Source organism: Geotrypetes seraphini, chromosome 3 (assembly GCF_902459505.1).
Source record: "Geotrypetes seraphini chromosome 3, aGeoSer1.1, whole genome shotgun sequence".
NCBI lineage: Eukaryota > Metazoa > Chordata > Amphibia > Gymnophiona > Dermophiidae > Geotrypetes > Geotrypetes seraphini.
This window is the reverse complement of record NC_047086.1, coordinates 163944610-163959231: the sequence shown is the minus strand read 5'-3', so window position 1 is coordinate 163959231 and position 14622 is coordinate 163944610. Positions and strand designations below refer to the sequence as shown.

The 14622-nt window shown below is 41.4% G+C and overlaps 1 protein-coding gene across 1 annotated transcript in view; it reads right to left on the bottom strand.

Annotated features, from left to right (window-relative positions):
* The window catches only part of IYD (iodotyrosine deiodinase), a 52148-nt gene extending 38127 nt beyond the window's left edge, over nt 1–14021 (bottom strand). Inside the window, exon 1 of the mRNA XM_033939088.1 lies at nt 13820–14021. Coding sequence (XP_033794979.1) covers nt 13820–14006 — 187 coding nt within the window. The 5' untranslated portion in view covers nt 14007–14021. The remainder of the gene's footprint in view (nt 1–13819) is intronic.
* Nucleotides 14022–14622: the final 601 nt, after the last annotated feature.

Below are 14622 nucleotides of genomic sequence, written 5' to 3'. Positions count from 1 at the left end.
GGAGGAGTTAGTTTGTGATGACATATTCCATACTAGGCGAAGGTGTGTTCTGTGTGTTCGAAAGACATGTTTTTTGTTAGGATTGACTGTACTAGTCTGGCTTGTTTAGTTTTATAATGGGTGTATTGATGTTGTACTGCTCACTGCATATGTAAGATGCTGCCTTTTCCTAGGTACTCATGTGTGATGTGTGGCTTGTTACTAAAAATCATGTTTTTCGTACAGATGGGGGGGTGTCAAGAAATGATGGGCCCCGGGTGTCACATATGCTAGATACGCCACTGTTCAACACACAAACACAATCAGATGTATTCACGGACTCCGAGTGTCTTTTTGTCATGCATATTCAATTTTCAAAAACATGCACCCAGAATTATTCTGATTGGTACGCATGCACTGCCTTATCTGCCTTTCTTAGAAGGGATGCTCTCAGGTCTGGTATGAGATTGGCTGATATATTATTTAAAAACAGTACTGCAGCAAGATTAACCAATCTTTTCCTCCTGTTTGCATTCATTTGCTGCTGGAACATGGAAACGATTCAAAGAGATGCTTTTTTTCCTTCAGAGCATGTCATAATTTTATACATTCATTTCACATAAAATGCAATCAAAGTTTGACACATTTTTAAAGATTCTATTGCTCTTGCTCTTATTTATTTATTTTTTTTGCTTGTAAAGATGTGCAGATTGAGGTAACAATACTAGTCAATCCTTCAGAGGTCTACTATGAACAAATCTTAAGCAATAGCTCAAAGGTTGCATGATTATTCACATCATAACGCACTTTGGGTACCTGCTCATTGACGGAGTATATTAAAAGCAGTAGACAACAGGCCTGATATTCAGAAAGTGTGGAGCTCCTAGATGTATGCTCCTAAATTTGTGCCCTGTTTTCAGTCAAATTTAGAAGCATAGAGGGGCATAATCAAAAAAACACATTTAACTACGTTTTGGACCTAAGTCGCTAGTCGCCCAAAGTTGGCAACGTCAAAAGTCCATTCCCAAAAAATACGTCCATAATAATTAATTTTTTCAAAAATCGTCTAAGTATACGTCCAGCCGTTTGATCGTCCAGACCGCTAAGTCGTCTATCTTTATAGCCCATTCCCATCCAAAAATTCGTCCAAATCAAAAACGCCTAGAACAAGACCTTTTGGACGTGGGAGGGGCCAGCAAAGTGATGGATTGGATGCCCAGACATGGCAACACAGTAGTGAGGCACCTTACAGGGCACTGCTGTGAACTTCACAAAACAGGTGCCATATAAACATCCCACCACAACTCCCTTATAGGTCATGGTGAGCCCCCCAAAACTTACTAGACCCAACCTGTATACCACCCCAATAGTCCCAGACTACTTAAGCCACCTCTGTGCTGCTCTACTAGGCTTTTCCTATGTCAGGTGCTGATGTTCTGGAGGCAGATATGTAAAGTTTTTATTACGATTTTTATGGGGTGAGTGTATGGGGGTCTGTACTACATCTCTAAGTGGTTATCTGGTCACTTTGGAGACCTTATGGGCACTTAGACCTGGTTTTCAGTCGCCTAAGTTGCTACGTATAAGTTCCGTCTAGGCAGCCTCATTAAACTTTCGGTTATACTTGCAGTACGACTAAGTCTAGGTCGGCCCACATCCTGCCCAAATCTCGCCCTCACCACTCCTCCTAAAACGCCCCTTTTAGCTCTGGGCATACAGTGGCACTGAAAAGGCCTTAGTCGTTTTTTAGATACGTCTAAAACCCAGTTCGAATATCGGCACTTGGATGACTTGTCTTGCTGATCGTCCAAGTGCCAATGTAGGCCGGTTTTTAGACGTATTTCTGTTTCATTTATGAGCCCCATAACTTTTCATCTGAAAATTCTTCTTAATTTAGGAGTTTAATAGTTGTGCTCATAACCTTCCTCCCTTTTATCAAACCACAATAGGGTTTTTTAAGCGCAGGCCATGACGGTAAAAACTCTGACGCTCATAGAATTCTTGAGCTTTTACTGCAGTGGCTCGCAATAAAAAAAATCCACTAGCATAGCTTGATAAAAGGAGGCCAAAATTAGGCCTGTGATTCTATTTTAAGCCCTGGAGCTAAAAATCAGTGCTATATTCCTGATTTATTTTCCCTAAATCAGCCCCTGTTACCACTCACTTTTTATTCTCTTAAATTTAAGAGTTTAATGACATTTTGAATTTTAAAAAAGTATGCAAAGAGGCCAATGTATGAGCATAACTTCCAAAGAGGTCCTTCAACTAAAACAGGTTAGCACTTAACACATGATGTGTAAACACCCATAAATTCTCTCTCATTCCAGCCCGCCACCAAATTCCAGTAAAGGCTCTACTTAAACTACCCAAGCAAATAAAGAGGCTACAGAGAATGCATCATTGACCAACCAGATCTCTCTAGCTCCAGAGTAAAGTTTGCCCCATTTCTGTTGCATATTTTTTTTTCAGTTTAGTAGTGCTAAACAATAAAGAAAAAGCTGAGAGATTCCTTAGGAAATCATGGTGTGGTAGCATAGTTAGTCCAGTTTTAAGGTAATAAATAGGAGAGGAAAAAAAACTAAAGTAAAAAAAGAAAACAAGATGAAATCTTTGTTATTGGATTAGCTTAAGACATTTTTGACTAACTTTCTATGGCAATATCTTCCTCTGAGAAAGATCATGTGGCAATGCACCTTACATAATCTAATGTAAGCTAGAGCAAGAGTCCAGCTAATGAACTGATTAGGCTCTATCGTGAAGCAAGTTTTTATAGACCCTTAGAATTTCAGTTGCTCCATGGGAACCTTCTGGAAACAGTCCATCTTTCTCTTATCCAAACAGAACTTGCAGAGGATCAGCTTATTCTCAGTTTTTTTGCTCAGAACTTACAAAGGATCAGCTTATTCTCAGTTTCTTTTGCTTTACTTTCAGAGGGTCTCACATGCCACTCCTTACTCCTCTTTCACACATAGGTGGCTCAATATCCCTCTACGGATTCTGTACCTCTGATTGGCACATTGCAAAACTGCACAAACAAGGGTACAAGAAGCTAGGGCAATACCATCTCTGTATTATAGCATGAATTTAATTACAATGTTTAGTAAAATGTGTTTTTGTGATTTTACATTTTTGACTGAATTCAACTCTTTGCCTTCCCCTCCCTAAAACTATGCCACTCAAAAAAATTCCTTGACAAAACCTTCGCCTTCCGGGCCGCCAAACTAAACCCATGGCTAGCCCAAATGGTCCTCAAGGCCCCCAACTACCTTGACTTTAGAAAATTACTCAAAACCCACCTATTCCACGACCAGGACCCTTAATACCCCTTCATTAACCTCCACCTCTCCCCTAATGAACCCCCCTGACTCCCCCCTCTCCCCCTTACTTCTCTTCGCTGTTCGCAACTCTGATCAATCTTGTACGGAACCACTTGTAACTCTGTTTAATTAATGTGAACCGCCTAGAACTCATCTGGGTATGGCGGTATACAAAAATAAAATTATTATTATTATTATTATTATTATCATTGGGTCCAGATTTTAGTAATTTAATCTGTAAAGTACAAAGGAAACTAAAAGAAAAAAAAAAAAAGAAAGATAAAATGCTAAGCATTACTAAGGGGTGCGGAAAGGTTTTCAGCCCAACCAACCAACTTCCTAAATTTTGAGCATTATTTTGCCACTGTAGCTGAAAAGTTTGTTATCTTATTTCATTAACCCACTCCTTTACAAAGCCGTGCTAACGTTCTGAGTACCGGTCGTGGCAGTAAGAACATAAGGAAGTTCTTCTTAACCCAGAGAGTGGTGGAAAACTAGAATGCTCTGCCGGAGTCTGTCATAGGGGTAAACACCCTCTAGAGATTCAAGACAAAGTTAGACAAGTTCCTGCTGAACCAGAATGTACGCAGGTAGGGCTAGTTTGTAAGGGCGCTGGTCTTTGACCAAGGGCCGCCGCGTGAGCGGACTGCTGGGCACTGATGGACTGATGGACCCCGAGTCTGACCCAGCAGCGGCAATTCTTATGTTCTTATGATGCTCAAATGGCAGTAAGAACTCCGACGCTCAAAGAATTCCTATGAGCATCAGAGTTCTTACCGCCATGGCCAATGCTAAAAACGCTAGCACGGCTTTGTAAAGGAGGGCCTAGGTACCAATTTGCAGAAATACAATTCTATGTTTTTGACCTTGTATCAGGTCATTGACTGAACATATCCATGTCATTCTCTTCTTGGTTGGGCTGAGAATCTTTCAGCACCCCCTTGTAGTGTTCCTATTTTTATGTTATAAGCTATGCTCTTCCTTCTATATTTTTTAAGATAATAATTAAGATGCAAAGCTTGCATTTTTCTACATTTGTAATATTTTTGCATATGAGCCAATACAGTGGATAATTGAGAATATCCAGAAAATCATACATATCAGCTCAAGCATGTACAAATCTGCTACCAGAAAATGTGAAGAACAAAAGACCTCAGGGAAAAATGCAGGCAATCTATTTATTGGCATTAATATTGCAGTATATACATCAATGGTAAGAAAAACCAACCATAGCAATTACTGAAAAAATTCTTCAGATATAATAAACTTTTGCAATGGTGCTCACTCACTGTCATGAACTCCAAGGATTATCTCAACAATTGACCTGCTGAGAGTCTTTCAAAACACAGATCTAAAACCTACCACTGTTTCTGAACCATCCAACCAGCGTAAAATGCAGGCACTTATCTCAGAAAGCATTCCTCTTGGACAAGGCCAACTTCTTATCCAAATCCCCTTCACCAAATTGACCTTCACCAAGTGGAATGCCTTTTTAGATAAGTGCCTGCATTTTACGCTGGTTGGATATTTGAGAAACAATGGCAGCTAGTTCTTAGCCCACTGTTCCAGCTATTAAGCTACAACGTCAAGGACTTCAAAAGTAAAAGTAAGGAGCCCAACAGAGACACTATGGGCTCCTTTTTACTAAGGTGCGCTAGCGTTTTTAGGGCACGCAGGATTTTAGCGTGTGCTAAACCCGTGCTATACTTCTAGAACTAATGCCACCTCAATGCTGGCGTTAATGTCTAGCGCGCGTGGCAATATAGCGTGCACTATTCCGCGCGTTAAGGCCCTAACGCACCTTTGTAAAGGAGCCCTATGATACATAAAATCCAAGCTACCCATCTACATCCCCACCCGCACTCTCCGCTCAGAATCGGAGACACGCCTATGCATTCCCCCCGGAAGGTCCCTCCTCTCAGAAACTGCCCGCAAACGCTCCTACAGCCACTACATTCCCCATCTCTGGAACCAACTCCCCCCTCAACTCAGACTACAGAACTCTTTAGTGACATTCCGGAAAATGGTAAAGACCGTCCTCTTCAACTAAAGGTCACCCTCAGTCTACACCCCTCCCCTTAAGCCCCACCTCTACTCTTCCTTCTCCTTTCTAATCTTCTCCCTAATTCCTATATAGTCCTCTCTCAGCCTGTACTCAAATAACTTGTATTTAAACTTGTATTTAAACTTATATTTAAACTTGTATTTAAACTTGTATTTAAACTTGTTTTTAAACTACTTATATTTAAACTACTGCTCTTAATTTGCTGTATAGTCCCTGTATTTAAACTGCTGCACAGTCGTGTATGTCCAAACATTTAAATCTACTGTATAATCTGTGAATGTTTACTTGTAGACCGTTCTGAGCTACTGGGAGGATGGGATAAAAATCTAAATAAATAAATTCAACCTTCAAACAGTTTGTCAGTGTATTTAATCATTAAACTAAACTAAACTAAAACTTAGCTTTATTTACCGGGTCTTCAGCCAGAAAGGAGCTCGACTCGGTTAACAGTAACCAAAAAAATACTTTAAAAAGTAACCATAAGAAAATATTAATATGACTAGTTTCTAAAATGTTTGGCAAATAAAATAATTTTTTAAAGATTTACGAAAAAGTTGAAAAGGACCAGGACCCCTTAAAATACTTTTGCTATAAAATTGTATTTCTGCCCCTTTCCCTATTGTTTCAAGATTAATGTTTGTCTGTTTAGTCCTGGTTTGTCTAACAATTTAATACATATATGTTTAATATTGTAGATACATCTGTCTTTCTGTAATTTTTAAATTTTGTTCAACGCTTTGTACTGTTGGATAAGCGTTTAATCAAATATTTTAAATAAAGATAAAGTTTGAAAACCAAGGATTGACTGAAATTCTTGACTCCTTTGATTCCTTTCACTGAAGGAAGGGAGAGTTTGAATTGTTCGGTGCCTCTTGCATAGGAGAATCTATAAGCATTCCATAATAAAGGGACAAGAGGGATGAAGATACCATATAAAATGTTAAAAGTAATACATGCACATTTAAAGTGAATCCTGAGATAGACCGGAAGCCAATGAAAGTTTAAAAGCAAAGGAGACACATGGTCAAATTTACTTTTTCCAAAAATTAATTTTGCAGCGGTATTTTGTATCAGTTGGAGTCTTTGAAGCCAGGTCTTTGTTATGCCGAGATAGATAGCGTTACAGTAATCTAGCCAGGATAATATGATAGATTGGATCAGAACACAGAAGTGTTGTTGGTGGAAAAGGTTTCTGACCTTTCTCAACATTTGAAGGCTAAAAAAGCAATTCTTGACAAGAGAGTTTATTTGATCCGTAAAGGTAAGAGAAGAGTCTATGAGAACATTTGCCCATTTTTACCTTATACTTTGGGACCCCTGAAGAAGACGGTATAGTTGAAACACAGCCCATGTCAGGTCTGTACATTCAAAGTCAATGTGGATTTTGGAGACGATGTGTGCACTTACAGTACACCTACATATTAACTCAATAAATCCTGGCACTACAAACATTAGCTCCACAGCTGTTTCTTCTTATGCTATGGATTGGGTCATCTAGAACAGTGTTCTTCAACCACCGGTCCATGAACCAGTGCCGGTCCACAGAAATTTCCTGCCGGTCCACAGGGCCAGCACGTGCATCAGGCCCAAAACAAGTGTTCTTCAACCGCCGGTCCACGGTGAGATCGATGCGGCGTTATCTTCGAGCCAGCTCCCTCTTCCTAACTGATTCAGTGCACAAAGCCACAGGCAGCGGCTCCTACGGGCAACCTGCGCCTGAACCGGAAGCCTTCTCTCTGATGTCAGAGGGAAGGCTTCCAGATGAGGCACGGGACGTGAAAGGTGCAATTAGTACTATTATGGGGGCGGGGTCTGGGGTAGAGATGGGCGGGGTCTGGACCATGACTTAGCCCTGTGTTCTTCAACCGCCGGTCCACGGACCGATGCCGGTCCACAGAATAATTATTTTATTTCTGCCGGTCCATAGGTGTAAAAAAGGTTGAAAAACACTGATCTAGAATGTATATGGCAATAATTTATAGCTATTTGACTGTGGGCTTGTTTGTATGCAAGGACTGGTCTACTGTTCCCTCTATGCTGGGTGGGTGTCCTCCAACTGCATTGCGACTCATAGGGAGTGGTGCTTCAACATTGTGTTTTCAGTCTCTAGGGACAGGCAAGTTCGCTGCAGAAGTTTTGCAGAACTTGCCTGTGCCTCACCATTGAAAATGTGAAATAGCACCCCTCCCCCCCCCTAGCAGAACTGTAGATCAGTGGTTCCAAACCCTGACCTGGAGAACCCCCAGGCCAATCAGGTTTTCAGGATAGCCCTAATGAATATGCATGGAGCAGAGTTGCATGCCCGGTACCTCCATTATATGCAGATCGCTCTCATGCATATTTATTAGGGCTACCCTGAAAACCTGACTGGCCTGGGGGTCCTCCAGGACAGGGTTGGGAACCACTGCAATAGGGCACAAATTTCTGCTTACTCATAAAATATGTAAGTACATAAGAAAGAGAAGCTGGCATGCTGAAAACCTACAGCAAGCCACAACCCCAGTAAATCAGTGATAAAGTGTAATTACTTACCTGTAACATAGGTTCTCCATGGACAGCAGAAAGACAGATCTGTTGTGCATTACATTTGTAACTGATCCTATCACAGATTTAATGGAAACTGCTGGATGATCTTTCCCCCTCTGCTGTCTTGAAAAAAAGAGTTTACCTGTATGTGACTAGTTCCTGTTTTCAACAAATAAGGCTTAGAGAATGATACGGGGACAAAATTTTCCCCGTTCCTGCGGAAACTCATTTTCCTGTCCTGTCCCGGCGAGTTCTTTTCCTGTCCCTGCCCCATTCCTGCAAGCTCTGTCCTCATCTGCACAAGCCTTGAGCACTAAAATCATAAGTGTCCGAGGCTTGTGCGGTTAAGGTACAGCTTACAGGAATGGGGCAGGGACATGGACAGCGGCAAAACTCACGGGGACAGGACGGGGAAATCGAGTTCCTGCAGAGATGGGGAAAATTTGTCCCTGTGTCATTCTCTAATAAGGCTCTCATAGAGACTCAACAGAAGCATTTTTATAGTGATTAGACTAGAAAGGTCCATGGACAGAATATAGAATTTCTCTGGAAGTTTCTACAACTCCAGAATAGTTAAAAATTGTTAACAGTTTTCTAGGATTTATGTATTTTAGTATTTATATAGCACTTATTACTTAAGTGGTTTACATTCAGGTACTCATGCATTTTTCCCTATCTGTCCCGGTGGGCAATGAGGATGTTCCCACTCAGTAATTCTTGTCTGTCATAGGACTGTGATATAGTAACATTTCTGTAAAACGAATTCATTGCCTTCCAATCTGCTTGTCATAAGATGTCTCAATATGAGTAGCTGTGCTGGTCAGAGACGGGGAAAGACTGAGTCAGCGAGAGAAAGGAGGTAAAACACTATCCACTTTGCTTTTGAAAGGATTATTTGCCAGTGGCCAGCTTATCAATGGTTCATTTCTTACTTTACTGAACGTAGTTTTTCAGTACAGGTAAAAAATGAAATTTCTCAACCTATCTCACTGACCTACGGAGTTCCACAAGGATCTATTCTATCCCCACTACTATTCAATATTTTCCTTTCTCCTCTTCTCACACTAGCTCAATCTATTGGCTTCACTATTTTCGCCTATGCAGATGACATTCAACTTCTCCACCCAATCAATACCTCTAATACCTCAGACGTAACAGACATAAATCATAAACTTGACACTATACATGACTGGCTATATACTAACAAACTGTCTCTCAATATCGAAAAATCTTCAGCTCTACTTCTACCAATTAAAAACAGTGAATCTTTGTCAGATAAAATTGCTATTAAATCCACTCCTATACAAATGGAAACAAAAATAAAACTACTGGGATTCATAATCGATAAGGATCTCACCTTTCACGACCAAATCAGTTCAGTCGTAAGAATCTGTTTTTTTCAAACTCCGTCTTATCCGTTCATTAACCTCGATCTTAGGAACAGAAGCAATTACAATTCTAGTACATTCCCTTGTCATCTCTCATTTAGACTATTGTAACTCACTTTATACTGGCCTCCCACAAAAAGAAACCCGCCGTTTACAATTAATACAAAATACTGCAATAAAACTCATTTATAAAATAGGCAAATATGATCATGTTACTCCACTTTTGAAAGATGCACACTGGTTACCAATCGCACACCGCATAACCTATAAAGTCATCCTGCTTACTTTCAAAATAAATCTCACACACCAGCCTTTATATCTTCATAAACTACTTATCCCCCATAGCTCTCCACGAATTCTGAGGTCTACTGACCAAAAACTATTACGAATCCCTTCTATCAAAGAATTCTATAATACTCGAAAAATAAATTTTACAGTTGTTGCCCCTACATTATGGAATGCATTACCTCAACAACTTAGAGAAGAACAACATCTAGATAAATTCAAGATCAAGTTGAAGACATTTCTATTTCAAGATGCATTTGCCTCTTCTTAGTTTTTTTTTTTTTTTTGCCTCTTCTTAGTTTTTTTTTTTTTTTTCTTTTCCTCCCATTTTCTTTGTTCTTAAACTCTTCCGATTCCAATTCATGCAACCAACCGCTTTAAAAAAGCGATCCTATCCAATATGTTTTTTCCCATCCCCACTTCTCCCTTTCTTCTCTAAAATATGTAACTTTCCCCCTCCCTTTCCCTCCTATCCGCACGTTCAAGTTAGTTAAACTATGTCTTTAATGTTCACTCACTACATTTTATATTTAAAATTTTTATAAATCTTATTGTAAACCGGCCAGATACTTTGTGATGGTCGGTATATTAAAAAGTTAATAAACTTGAAACTTGAACTTGACAAGAGTGGTGGACAACTGGACACCACTGTTCCATCTAAGCTAAGTGGAAGACTTCCCCAACTGTCCCACTAGTGGTGGACACTGTTTCACTATCGCATTTTCAATAGTAAGGGAACAGGCAAGCTCTGCAGCTCTCCTGGGAACCTGCCTGTCCCTGATAATTGGAAAACCAGTACTGAAGCACCGCCATCCCTCTTGCATAATGTGACCATACATCCCGTTTTGAATGAGACCATCCCGTTTTTAGATTCCCTGTCCCGTTGTCCCCACGCACAGCTTCGGGATGCCGAAATGTCCCATTTTCAGAGACAGCGTCCCAAAGCTGTACGTGGGGACAACGGGACAGGCGATCATAGAGCCAAGACTCTCTCCCTACTTCCCTGCCCGCTGCCGTCGCAACTGCAGGAAGAGAAGGGCCCTCAAGCCTTCTTCCTGATGTCAATTCTGACTTCGGAGAGGAAGTTCCGGGCCAGCCAGACAGCGATTGGCTGGCCCAGGCCTTCTCTCCAACATCAGAATTGACGTTGGGGGAAGGCTTGTGGGCCGGCACCTGGACCTTCCTTTCCTGCAGTTGCAGCAGTGGTGGGTGGGAAGCAGCAGCGGGTGGTGGATGGCGGGTTGCGGCAGACCGGGAGGGGTTGTAAGCAGAAGAATTGGTGGTAGGCCAGGCTTCAGTGCTGGTGGGAGGGAGGCAGACAGGCAGGCTGGCTTTGGTGCGGCAGGGAAGGAGGGTGGCAGGCTGGCTTTGGGGGAGGAAGGTGGGACAAAGGCTGGAAGGCAGTGAGAGGGACATAGGAAGGAGGGAGGGAGGAAGGAAGGAGAGAAAGAGGCAGAGAAAAGGGGGGGGGTTGTAAGCAGAAGAAAGACTAGAGAGAGAAAGGCCTGGACCAAAGGGGAAAGACAGGAGGCAGATGCAGGAATATGGGAGGTGCAGACAGAGGGGAAGAGACCCTGAGGAAGAACAGAGAGATGCAAGATCATAACAGAGGAGGGAGAGAGAGAGAGGGAGACCTGAAAAAAGGTGGTGGTAGGTACAACGGAAAACTGACACTAGATCTGGGGAGGGTAACAGAGGGAAAAGAGAGAGAGACCTAGACCCAAAGGGGCTGGGGCTGGATTGTGAAAGAAATGTTGGATAAGAAAGAAAGAAAGAAATATTGGATGCACAGTCAGAAGGAAGTGCAACCAGAGACTCATGAAATCACCAAAGGTAGGAAAAATGATTTTATTTTCAATTTAGTGATCAAAATGTGTCCGTTTTGAGAACTTATATCTGCTGTTTATATTTTACACTATATTTGTCTATTTTTCTATAGTTACTGAGGTGACAGTGTATATTTTAAAGTCATCTGCCTTAACATCTTTGAAAAAAAACCCTGAATACAAATGATAATTAACATTTTCTCTGCGTACAGTGTGCTTGTGTTTTTTTTTATTTTTTTTTATTTTATGGTTACCATTATGAATTAATAAGATATTGTGTACATGAAAATGAATGGAAGAAATTGGGGCATGGTTGGGGCAGGGCTAGGACGAAATTGGGTGCAGGACTGAAAATTAATAGATGTCCCGTTTTGATGAAAAAAATGAATGGTCATGTTACACTGGCAGCAACATGGACCTACTGTTCTTAGGTGGAGGACTCCTAGTCAAGGTTGCAGTACATTTTTGTATACCAATGGAAATAGTTCAGTGTTTAAGTTCTGAGCAAGTAGGTAGGAAGGGGGGGATTTGTTCACAGATGTTTGCTGGTTGCCTTATTGTTGCATAGAAGAAAGATTACACTATTACTGATATGGTAATCTTTGTGTTGCATTTTAAAATAAAAGAAAAAGAAAGAAATCAAGTGTAAATATACAAGGAAGTAAATAAGCAAGCCAATAGGTAAATAAATATGTGAGATGTGGGCTGGACAGGGCAGGTGGTAGGGCAGGGCTAGGGGGCCCAGTGTACTTGTGTGCCTAGGGCCCATCAAAGGATTAATCCTGTTCTGAGCAACAGGAGTGCTGGAGAGTGGATAGAGAGAGATGGGGATAGCTGGTGGGTCAATGAGAGCTGAAAAGGGAACTAAGGACTAAGGATAAAATCAATGACAAATATAAAAACAGAGAAAAGTGGGAAAAAAACCATAAAAAGGAAAGATTAGTGGCAGACAAATGTAGGAAAGGCAAACCTGATAGAGACAGACAAAAGGAAAGTGGTAAAAAGACTGGGGCCAGCCCGAAATGGAAGAAAAAAAATACCCAAACAATGGTAGATGAGACGATGGATGGAAGAGGCATAGAACAAGGACAGACAGTGGTTGGAAAGGAGAGAGACGGCAGATGCCATACAGAAGGGAAAGAGAGAGGGTAATGAGGGCAGATGCTGGAAGGAAGGACGAGAGTAAATAGAAGATAGAATATATTTATTAACGACCTGGAGACGGGGACGAAATGTGAGGTTGTTAAATTTGCTGATGACACCAAACTCTGCGGCAGGGTTAGAACCACGGAAGACTGCGAAGACCTACAAAGGGACCTAACAAAACTGGAAGAGTGGGCAAAAAAGTGGCAGATGAGTTTTAACATTGAGAAATGTAAGGTCATGCATGTAGGCTAAAAGAACCCAATGTTCAGCTACAAAATGGGGGGGATCACTGCTAGGGGTGAGCAATCTTGAAAGAGACCTGGGGGTGATGGTGGACACAACATTGAAACCATCGGCACAGTGTGCGACAGCCTCAAAGAAAGCAAACAGGATGTTGGGTATCATTAAAAAGGGCATCACAACCAGGACGAAGGAAGTCATCATGCCATTGTATCGTGCAATGGTACAACCGCACCTGGAGTACTGCGTCCAGTACTGGTAGCCGTACCTCAAGAAGGACATGGCGGTTCTTGAGGGGTCCAGAGGAGAGTGACCAAACTGATAAAAGGTATGGAAAACTTTTCATACGCTGACAGGTTGAAAATGCTGGGGCTGTTCTCCCTGGAGAAGAGGAGATTTAGAGGAGACATGATAGAAACCTTCAAAATCCTGAAGGGCATAGAGAAGATAGACAGGGACAGATTCTTCAGATTGTGGGGAACCACAAATACTAGGGGTCACTCGGTGAAATTGAAAGGGGACAGGTTTAGAACAAATGCTAGGAAGTTCTTTTTTACCCAGAGGGTGGCGGACACATGGAACGCGCTTCCGGAAGTTGTGATAAGCCAGAGCACAATACAGGGGTTCAAGGAAGGTTTAGATAGATTCCTAAAGGATAAGGGGATTGAGGGGTACAGATAAAAGCTGAGGTAGGTTATAGAGATGGTAAAGAAACCACTTCAGAGGTCATAGACCTGATGGGCCGCCGCGAGAGCGGACTGCTGGGCGCGATGGACCTATGGTCTGACCCAGCGGAGGCAACTCTTATGTTCTTATGTTATGTTATGAAAGAAGAAATCAGAGGACAAAGATAAAAAAAAATAAATCATTTTGCTGAAGCTATAGCTTTGACCACTGTGCCACACTACCCCCCCCTCAACATCTCCTACTCCTACCCCCATCCTCACCCCTTTTTTGTCTGTAAACTGTTTTGTGTTCTTCTAATGAATGTATTTACATAACAGGACAGACTCACAGTGATTCATTTTCCTAGGTCTTTTTCCTTACCGTCCTCTCCTAGCTGAAGCTCAGTGTTGTCCTGTAAGTCTTCATCCACCCAGGGGCGAGATTCCGACTTGGGGTTCTTCTTGCTATCTTGCTTTTTGCTTGATTTCCTTTTGCTGTTCAATATAATGACAACCAGAATGCTTATAATCGTCACAAGCACAGGGGTGAAAGAGGAAAACAGTGTCATGGCCACTGGAGGCTTTGGGAAATCCAACTGCTGTACCGACCTTTGCCTTCACAAGCTCTCTCTGCTGGAATGGTGACAGGGAGGGAGGAGGGGGAGAGGGGAGGGAACCAAGCTTTCCTGCCATTGCCCTCAGAAGAAAGTTTTACTCCCCAGGTGCACTTTTTTTTATAGATTACAGGCTTAAACACCACTCAGATTCCAGATCTGGGTACGAAGGAATTTCTAAAAATCTGTATTAAAAGAAGTTCTAATACCAAAAGTAAGTTTCCATCTGTTTTATTAATATACACACCCAACATATGATTTAAATCGTATTTTTGCTCTTCTAATTAATTCCACTGCTTTTGCAGAATGAGCCAAAGAGCTATGGTATGACTTTTTCCTTTATTTATTTGACATTTTTAGAAAAAATTCTTTATTTAATATGGAAAGAACACTATACACAAGCAACGTTTCAGCAGACAATAAAGAACAGTACAAACAACCCCCGGCCTCCAATACCCTCAGATTCACAAGGTATTTATGACATTTCTAACCCACTTAAACCTAAGTGGCTTACAAAAATACATATATAATTATCAAACAACACATTGCATATACATTAAAAAAAAACCCA